The following is a 10,753-nucleotide window of genomic DNA, read 5'->3' as shown; positions in this document are numbered from 1 at the left end:
ATTTAAAAATTTAATAAAATTTATTTTAAAATATAATATTTAAAATATCTTTTCTGTTAATTCTACTTCAGAAATTATCTTCCAAAGTATCTCATAATCTAGGATAGGGTTGTTAATTCTACTTCACATTTGCACATGGGCACGTCACGTGGTCCTATTTTGGTGTTTCCTTATTAGTAACGAAAAATCAGAGTAAATATTTGTTTTAAAATAAATAAAAATCATAAAATGTGCAATAAGGATGGAGAAGACCCGATTGTTGAATTCCGACCTAATTGATCAAACTTATAAATATGAAAGTAAAAACAATATAAAAAAGTATATAGGTTGTGGTCTTTAACTTTTTTTGTTTTAAATTTTCCATAATAAAAATCCATTCATTTTTTTAAAATATATATAATGTCTTTTTTGTTAATAGATAAATAAGTATTTTCAAAATTGCGAAAGACATATGTAGATATTGTTTTTTAACAAATACTTAGGAGAAGAAAATAAAATTAAAGATGGAATAAAGTTTCGAATACTTTTTATATATATTAAAAGTTAGTTTTAGAAAATAAAATACGTTTTTTCATGTTTTTATAAATATTATACATCGTTAATACATTTTTCTATTTGTAAGTAACAACTGAATTTGACTTTCGTTAAAAACCAAAATTTTCATATTAAGTTTTTTAAGGTTTTAACCAAAAAAAAAAAGACTATTCTCTTTTTCGACAACGACTATTTGAATTTTCAAATTATTTATTGTCTTAATATTCATCATCTTGTCATGATTTTAAATATATATCCTTTTGTACATGCTACAACTTTGAACAGTTGGTACATTAAGTTCTCATGTATCAAAAGCTTCTCAGCTGAAAATAAAAGCTCAAATACAGTATAATCCTTTGAGGTTTCAACAATCACCTTTTAATCATCACTACAAAAGCATTGAAAAAGGAGCAACATATGAAGAAAGCAATAAAAGTTATGTTGTGAAAGCCGTCACTGTACCATCTTCTGAGTCAGAATCTGAAGCTTTCAACTCCAATAACATTGTCCACTCTGTCAAAAATTTCATGGCGGTTTTGTACCAATTTATTAACCCTTATGCAATGTATGGTCGAGTAAGTAAATACTGTTCCATCACTCTCATAATTAATATTCAAAGTTATATGTCGTTCCTTTGTATTAAATTCTGATTTGGATAATTAATACCCTTCTTGTTTTAAATTAACCTGTATTTTATAGTCATCAGCGGCAATTTCTGCGTCTCTCGTTGCAGTACAATGTCTATCAGATATAACTCCGTTGTTTTTTATTGGTTTGTTACAGGTAACACTCCAATAATATTGTTTTTTTAAAGACAATTGAAAATTACCCTTTGACTTCAATATAAGACATTCTTTTGAGTTGTTTTTTCTAATGTTTCAGGCTTTGATACCTCACTTGTTTATGGATCTTTACGTTAATGGAGTGAATCAAGTGTTTGATTTTGAAATTGATAAGGTATGAAACTTACTATGAATAAAAATAATTGATTTCTTTATTTGTTTGTTTTATGTACCGTTTGTATATATTCCATTAAAACATATAATTAAAAATTGTTGTTGTATAAAACATATAATATTCAGAAACATATATAAAGACAAAGTTTACTCAAGAACGTCACTGGTACAACGATTTGAACAATTTATATAATTTTCACTTTCAAACTCCTTTTCGTATAATTGAGGTTTACTGACGTACTCCCACTCTTTTTAATGTAAGCATCATCAAACCCTCCCAAAATTTGACCAAACACCTACCCATTTTTCTTATTTTAAATAATTCAATTTATGGACATATTAAAGTAATTTTACATGTGATTTATATATTACCGAATTAATTAAAATAATTGAAAATATAGTTGGATTTTGGAACAGTTTATTTAATCTACTTAACCTTGAAAATGGTGAGAATACTTAACGAGTCCCTTTATATTTTCTTGAAAAAAATAATCCCTTTATAATTTTGAACCTATAGTATACTTTTATCCTTTGATAGGATGCTGAAAGGATGTAACTATTTACAGTTAATAAAACTTTTGGATGTTTCTAAGAACTAATCTATATGTTAGATGTTCTATTGCAGATAAACAAACCATATCTTCCATTGGTTGCTGGGAAAATATCCTTCAGAAGTTGTGCAATTATTGTTGCCTTATCTGCAATTTTGGTACCATATAGATCCATCACTTTTTAGAATAAAATTATAAGATTAGGTTCATAGAAAAAGGAGAGTTACGGTTTTATTCTGTTTTACAGGGTTTAGGGCTTAACTTGATGATAGGTTCTACTGCATTGATTTGGAACTTTGTGTTGTCCGCAACATTATGGACTTGCTATTCTGTGAATGTAAGTTCTGAATTGCATTTAAACTGTGTATTATGTTTTAAGGTATAAGTATTGGTGCACTGAGTATTCTTATATATATTCTGCAGTTGCCTTTCTTACGATGGAAGCAATATCCGGTGATGGCATCATTAGTCACGATTGTTACTTGGGCATATATATTTCCAATTACATACTTCCTTCATATGCAGGTTTGTCCTGTCACTATTATTTCCTTTTATAGATCTTAGTTTTGAATAAGCATGTTCCAACTTATGTAATGATAACAAATCTTCATCCCAAGATTTTTGTGTTAGTTTCGTTTGATACACAATCAACCATTTGAATCCGCCAATTAGAAATGGATTTAAAAGTATGAGTGAAAAGTTGCAGAAATGATGAATATGTGTTGAGATAAGAATTAGATGTGTTATATTATACGACAACCCCTTTGTGTGTTATTAAATTGCTAATTTATGTAACAAATATTCAGACGTTTGTGTTGAAGAGGCCACTTCTGTTTACAAGATCTCTGATTGTATCTCTGCTGTTCATGAGTTTCTACACTACTGGTATAGCATTAGCAAAGGTAAAAAGTCTTTATTTTCTCGGAACATGTGTATTAATTTTCCAACATCAAGCTTTTGGTCCAATAATGTAAAACCTTGGATTTTTGTAGGATATACCTGACGTAGAAGGAGATATAAAACATGGCGTTAATTCTTTCTCAGCACGTTTAGGCCAAAAAAAAGTACATATGTTTAAATTCAATATATATATATATATATGTATATATATATATATATATATATATATATATATATATATATATTGGTTATACCCTGTTTGTATATAACAGATGACTGATTCCAAATCTTTGATAGGTATTTTGGATTTGTGTTTTCCTATATGAAATGGCATTTGGAGTAGCCTTCTTGGCAGGAGCATCATCCTCATCTCCCTTCTCGATTAAATTTGTCACGGTAATATGTTTATATGTCACATCATTTTTACAATCTCTAAACTTTTAATTACGATAGGAATGCTAGATCCAACAAGTGAGAGATATCTGTATTTAGATAAAAAAGGATTTCTCTGGAAAAGTTGTCTTTACTGCTGCGTACATTAATTATTCCAACTTTTTAATCTCAATGCGAAGCATATATTTACAAACATATATCACTATAAATGAATATAAAGTTATTTAAACTTTTGAACAGTATTTAAAAGTGAATCTGTGTTATGTTTTAGTGTCTTGGAAATGTTGTTCTTGGTTCAATTCTGTGGTACCAGACCAAATACGTAGACGTGACAAATCCAGCTTCCACTAGATCCTTCTATTCATTGAACTGGAAGGTAATTCTTCTCTTATATACACTCTTTTACCATTTCAATAGTTCAATATCAAGTTTATAATTTAAAGGAAAGAGTTATCTAATAACGTTCGAACTGGTGTGTTTGTTTTTGCAGTTAATGATGGGAGCACACGTTCTCCTTCCTTTAATTAAATAAATGCAACACAATAACATACAGACCCTTCGACTTCTAAATGATCATCTAAATTTATTGAAGCCATATATGTGTTCCCTGTTAGGAATGTAAATCTAGAATCACAACTGATTTAACTGTCATTAGACAGTTTACATTTTGTACATATATACTGCTGACTTCAATAAGAAAATTTATCGTTTTCTCTAAATCTTTTGCATCTCTGTTTCATTGCCTAACTCTCTCGGTTCCACTTTTTAATACATCTTCCTCTCTTCTCTGATACGCTGCCACTCTAACAGTGGTACCAGAGCTTTCGGGTTGCGAACCTGGGAGGTGTAGTCAAGTAAAGAAACTCTGCAGCAAAATAGATTTTTACGCTGAAGAATGGCAGGGATGATCCAAAGTAACCTACCAATATTTGACGGAAAGAATTTCGAAGATTGGTGCGTAAAGATGGATGCTATATTGGGTTTCCATGAGATCGATGAAATTGTCAAAGATGGGTTTAAAGATCCTGCAAAGAATGCTACAGATGAAGAAAAGAAAGCGTATAAAGAGAACAGAAAATTAGACTGCAAAGCACGCATGATATTGCATCAATGCATCTCGGCGGCGATATTCCAAAAGGTGTCAAAGGCGACAACGGCCAAAGAAACGTGGGAGATCTTACAAGATGGGTATGGAACTGCTGGAAATATAAAGGAGATTAAGCTACAGTCACTGCGGCGACAGTATGAGCTCCTGAACATGGGGGAACAAGAAACCATTCAAGGGTACATCGGCAGGATCCAAGTAATTGTCAACGCAATGCGTGCATGCGACAAGGTTGTCAAGGACAAGAAGATAGTCCATAAGATCTTGCGTACGTTAACGCCCCAGTACGACCACATTGTTGTGGCGATTGTAGAAAGTAGAGATTTGGAGAAAATGAAAGTCGAGGAGTTGCAAAACTCACTTGAAGCTCACGAACAGAGACTGCTAGAAAGAAAAGCCACAGAACAAGATGCAACATAGATTAGCCAAGCATTACAAGCCAAAATGCAAAAGGGTCGTGGATTTGGTAGAGGAAGAGGCAGAATGCGAGGTGGTCGTGGAGGCCGAAACGGAGGAAGGTCCGCTAATAACCCAGATCAGAACAAAGATGACGTTAACTATGATCAAAAGGAAGGAAACTTCAGAGGAAGAGGTGGCAGAAACAGAGGAAGAAGTGGCAGAAGAAATGTCGACAAAAGAAACGTGCAATGTTTCACATGTAGTAAATTTGGCCATTATTCGTCTGAATGCTGGCATAATGAAAACGCCAAGAAAGAGAAGAATGACGAAGCTAACCTAGTGAAAGACGAACAAGAATCAGATTCTGATCACGTAGTGCTAATGACTGTTACAACGCAAGGAAGAAATAATGATGAGAGTCGTATTACTCAAAGAAAACAAGTACTTGAGACAAGCGAAGTTGAAGACAGCTGCACAAAGAATGCTGCAGAAAGAGAATACGTGTCTCTTGCTGGGAAGACGAGCCATGCAAATGAGGAATCATCGTGGTATCTGGATACAGGGTGTTCCAACCACATGACAGGAAATCGAAATTGGCTTATCGATCTTGATACTAGTGTTAAAAGCATAATACGATTCGCTGATAATAGTACCATAAGAGCTGAAGGCACGGTAAAGGTATTGATTGCGCGCAAAGATGGAAGGCCAGTATACATGCATAATGTTCTTTACGTACCCACCATGAGAAGCAACCTCCTGAGTCTTGGTCAGCTACACGAGAAAGGATACACCATGAAAATGGAACAAGGACACATCAAAGTGTTCGACGAAAAGCAACGAATGATACTCAAAGCTCCTATTGCCAGCAATCGCACATTTCGTGTAAATCTGAATACAGCGGAGATACAATGCATGAAAGCAACAAGTGTTGAAGGAAATTGGCTGTGGCATTATCGTTACGGGCATCTAAACTTTAGAAGCTTGATGCAACTCAAAGAAAAGAAGCTTGTGAGTGGAATCTGTACGATTGAGGCACCTAAGAAAGTTTGTGAAAGCTGCACCATAGGAAAGCAAACAAGATCAGTATTCAAGAAACATGCCTACAAGAGAGCGAGACAGCTGCTAGAAGTGGTGCATGCTGATGTATGTGGACCATTCGACGTGTCGTCTCTGGGAGGTAACAGATACTTCCTACTTTTTGTGGATGAGCTTTCTAGGAAAATTTGGGTTTATCTGTTAAAAGGAAAAGATGAAACTTATACTTACTTTGTTAATTTTTGCTCCATGGCCGAGAGGCAATCGGGCAAGCAGATCAAAATTCTCCGCACTGATGGAGGAGGTGAATTCAACTCAGGAGAAATGTCGAAATTCTGCACTGAAAAAGGGATTATACACGAAGTCACAGCCCCCTACACTCCTCAACATAATGGATTGGCTGAGAGGAGGAATCGCATGCTTCTTGATATGGTCAGATGTATGATCAAAGGAAGGGGTCTTCCGCATCATCTGTGGGGAGAAGCAGTTTCAACTGCAGCATACTTACTGAATAGAAGCCCAACCAAAGCTTTGCCAACTAGCACACGGAAGAAGCGTGGTCTGGAAACAAACCTGATGTGCAACACCTGAAGGTTTTTGGATCAGCCTGTTATAAGCATGTCCCAAGTGAATTGAGAAAGAAATTGGACGATAGAAGCGAAACTTTCGTTTTTGTTGGCTATCATCCAACTGGAGCATATAGACTCTATGACCCAGTGAAGTCAAGAATTGTGATAAGTAGGGACGTGATCGTTGACGAATCTACTGTCTTCAAGTGGAACACATGTGAGACTACCCCAGATGATCCACCCAGTACTGTGATTACTACGTTGTTTAAGGAGAGAAACTATGACCAAGACACACCGACAGTTAATACAGAGGATGCAAATAATAGGCGATCAAGAAGAACGTGTTTCCCATCGACAAGACTGGCAGATCACGAGCTATTCCGAGACAGTGACATTGCAGACACAGGTGATATATTGCATTATGCTTTACTTGCAGGTACTGAAACCATAGCATGGGAGCAAGCTATCAAAGATGATAATTGGAAGGATGTTATGATTGAGGAGCTTTCAACTATCGAGAAGAATAAAACATGGACGTTGATGGACTTACCTGCCTACAAGAAAGCCATAGAGGTTAAGTGGATATTCAAAACTAAGTACAAACCTGATGGGAGTGTGGCAAAGTTAAAAGCTAGACTAGTTGCTAAAGGATTTCTGCAACAACCTGGGATCGATTTCACTGATGTGTACGCCCCTGTTGCAAGATTGGAAACGGTGAGGATCGTGATAGCTATTGCCAACTCAAATAATTGGAGTATCAGCCAGATGGATGTCAAATCAGCATTTCTCAATGGGGCTCTCGAAGAAGAAGTCTACGTATGTCAACCGCCTGGTTTCATCAAGAAGGACAATGAACTGAAGGTTTATAAACTTAACAAAGCTCTCTACGGTCTTCGTCAGGCACCACGAGCATGGAACAAGCATATTGACTCGTTGCTCACCAGGTATGGATTTCAAAAATGTATTGTTGAATATGGAATATATGTCAAGTTCTGTGATCAGCTAGGTACCTTGCTGGTATGTCTGTACGTGGACGACCTACTGGTCATTGGGAGCTCAGTGCAAGAGATTGAAAAATTCAAAGTTAAGATGAAGAATGATCTGGAGATGACAGACCTTGGCTTCTTGGGATACTTCCTTGGATTGGAGTTTATACAAACCAAAGAGGGAGTACATATGAATCAAAGGAAATATGTTCTTGAAACTTTGGAGAGGTTCAAGTTAAAAGACTGCAACAGCGCATCAGTTCCTGTTATTGCCAACATGAAGCTCTCACTGCAGTTGGATGAAAGCAAAGTAGATGCAACGCTATAGAGACAAATAGTCGGGACACTCCGCTACATGTGCAACAGCAAGCCAGACATAAGCTTTGGTGTGGGTCTCATCAGCCGATACATGCATGATCCCAGACAATCGCACATGAAAGCTGCAAAACATATCCTTCGATACTTGAAAGGTACCTTAGACTACGGAATTTACTTTCCCAGGAAAACTGATAGCACTACCAACATCTTGAAGGCATGGTGTGACGCGGACTGGAGCGGTGATCTTGTAGACAGGAAGAGTACTTACGGGTATTTGTTCAAGCTTATGGGAGCACCCATCTCATGGTGTTCTAAGAAGCAGACAGTCGTGGCACTCTCATCGTGTGAAGCCGAATACATCTCAGTAGCAGAGACTGCCTGTCAATGCACTTGGATAGAAGCCATATTGCAAGAGCTAAAGATCAAGCGTCACGGACCAACATGCTTAAGGATAGACAACAAATCTGCTATTAATCTAGCCAAAAACCCAATATCTCATGGACGGAGCAAGCACATCGAAACAAAATTTCACTACCTCAGAGAACGGGTCAGCGAAGGAAAACTGGAACTGATCTACTGCAACACGAATGAACAGGAAGCTGATATATTCACGAAAGCTCTACGACAGAATAGATTTGAAAAGCTTAGAAGATCACTTGGAATTAGGTCTCTTAGAGATTTAGATTTAAGAGGGAGTGTTAGGAATGTAAATCTAGAATCACAACTGATTTAACTGTCATTAGACAGTTTACATTTTGTACATATATACTGCTGACTTCAATAAGAAAATTTATCGTTTTCTCTAAATCTTTTGCATCTCTGTTTCATTGCCTAACTCTCTTGGTTCCACTTTTTAATACATCTTCCTCTCTTCTCTGATACGCTGCCACTCTAACATTCCCTATATTCAATGAGTTTTGCATCATTAAGATTATATTTGAGGAAATGAGTTCTTTGAGAATATGATATGAGTGCACTGAGTTTCTTTGTGATGTAAAGTGTTATTTTATAAATACACTCAATATAAAATCACCTACCACAAGATTTTCGTCTTATATTGTCCAAATAATTACTAGCATATAACAGCTTCAAATTTTTTTCAGTCAAAGGAACAGTTCTTTTTTTCAAGTTTAAAACAATTATTATCTTATAATTCTTTTTCTTTTTTTCTGCCAGTTTGAATCAAACAGTATAATCGCTTGTGGATTCAAATTTATTAAACACTATAAAATTTAATAAGCGTAAATGTAAACACCTATTTTTGTCTCATAATAATCATATAAATAAGAAAATAATAGAAAGAAATAGAATAGAATTAATTTTAAAAAGATGAAAACATAATAACGATTTTTTACATCTAAACTCTAAGAAAAACCTTGACAGCAATCCCAACTCTCAATGAGAACACATACAGTTCTCTCCTCTGGCACAAACGCACGAAACTCAATCTATAGATTGAAAAAGGTAAACCTGATCTTCACAGTAGACACTCTAGTAGTGTAGATATGATCAAAAACCTTTGAGCACAAGTCTTGACAGAATCTTGATGTATCAACCCAGATTTAATCATTGATTCTTCAAAACTCAATCAAAAGTCAGTTATGAAATTGTATTTTCGAAGATTCTTTTAGAAACAACGCGCAAGATATTTATTTATAGGATTTTCATAATCCTAACGCATTTTAGTCGATTATGAATTTAATGTAATCGGTTACGTTTTTATCATTGCTATGCTAGATTTACATTAAAACAGATTTAATTGATTAAGCAAATAATGTAATCGATTATACATTTATGGTAAGTCAAAACATTTGAAAATATGACTGTTATTATAGTTAAGACTTAATTTGAAAACAGTTTTCAATATGTATAAGATTTAACCGAGTAAGTAAATTGGGTAATCGGTTAAGTATTACACTTAAGCAAAATTTGAAAACTTTTTCTCCTCAAAACTCATCACTGCACTCAAAAAGCAGATGTTAGCAAAGGCATGGGTTTTAATCTATTATGCATATAATGTAATCGGTTGAAACTTCCAGTCTGCTACAGTTAAGCATTTTGCTGATATTTGATGAGACTAATTGATTACATAAACACTATAATCGATTACTTCATACAAATATGCTTTGTGCAAGTGATTTTGTCATATAAACACATGAGTAAGCATACTATAGATGTAAACACATGTATGACCACATTAAGTATGCAAACCAATCATTTCAAGCACACACAAAAACATGTAAATTTAGCTATGCATATAAAAAACGTTTCAGTGTTGTGCAAGAAACATATAAACACATTTATGTTGTTGTCATCATATGAAAGAAAACATATAAGGGATTGGGTTTAGCCATCACATTGCTTCCCCATCAACAATCTCTCACTTTTTTTATGATACACAACCAGACACTATTTTTCCAGTTATTGCAATTTCTTTAATATCTAGTTTCTCTAATTTCTCCCCCTTTAGGCATTAGCAAAATAGATATGTAATTACAGAAACAAAACTGCATATAGAGATACATCAATATGTATCATGACAGATCAATAGTAGAAATTGATGCTCCTCCTATCAATAGTAGATCATGTCCTTAAGCAAAATATCATCATCACTTTCATCTGGGACACTTTCCTCCTCGTTCTCATCATCCTTTCATTCTCCTCACTACCATCATCAGAGTCCTCAATTTGTAGGTTTCCCTTGATGGCAGCAACATCTTTGTTAATTGATTTACAGAGAGTAGTAAGAGAATGCATTTTCCTGACCATGTGTTTTTCAAATTCTGATCTAGGCCTAAAAGATGCAGATGATGATCGACCAGGAGCTTCCTCTTCATCAGCCAGATACTCATCTTTAAAGAGCCATCCATCTAGACCATGTTGAAGTCCCATGTGATACAATGTGATTTTGTCTATGAGATTGCTCTTTCCATCATCTTTAAGACTCGCATGACTCATCATCACACTCCACATTGAAATGGAGAAGCACTTTAGAGATAAACACAAC

The 10,753-nt window shown here is 34.9% G+C and overlaps 1 protein-coding gene across 1 annotated transcript; it reads left to right on the top strand.

Moving 5' to 3' along the window:
* The first annotated feature begins 241 nt into the window (after nucleotides 1-241).
* Nucleotides 242-4,013, top strand: LOC108325763 (glycinol 4-dimethylallyltransferase). The gene is made up of 12 exons (XM_052874564.1): nucleotides 242-299; nucleotides 820-1,109; nucleotides 1,234-1,317; nucleotides 1,417-1,491; nucleotides 2,116-2,199; nucleotides 2,289-2,378; nucleotides 2,465-2,566; nucleotides 2,848-2,943; nucleotides 3,034-3,105; nucleotides 3,239-3,337; nucleotides 3,606-3,710; nucleotides 3,825-4,013. Exons 1-12 carry the CDS (start codon nucleotides 242-244, stop codon nucleotides 3,864-3,866), a joined length of 1,197 nt encoding a protein of 398 aa, XP_052730524.1. The 3' UTR covers nucleotides 3,867-4,013.
* The last annotated feature ends 6,740 nt before the right edge of the window (nucleotides 4,014-10,753 follow it).

This window comes from Vigna angularis, chromosome 3 (assembly GCF_016808095.1).
Source record: "Vigna angularis cultivar LongXiaoDou No.4 chromosome 3, ASM1680809v1, whole genome shotgun sequence".
Taxonomy (NCBI): domain Eukaryota; kingdom Viridiplantae; phylum Streptophyta; class Magnoliopsida; order Fabales; family Fabaceae; genus Vigna; species Vigna angularis.
The sequence above is the reverse complement of the archived record's forward strand: the minus strand, read 5'-3'. Positions and strand labels throughout refer to the sequence as shown.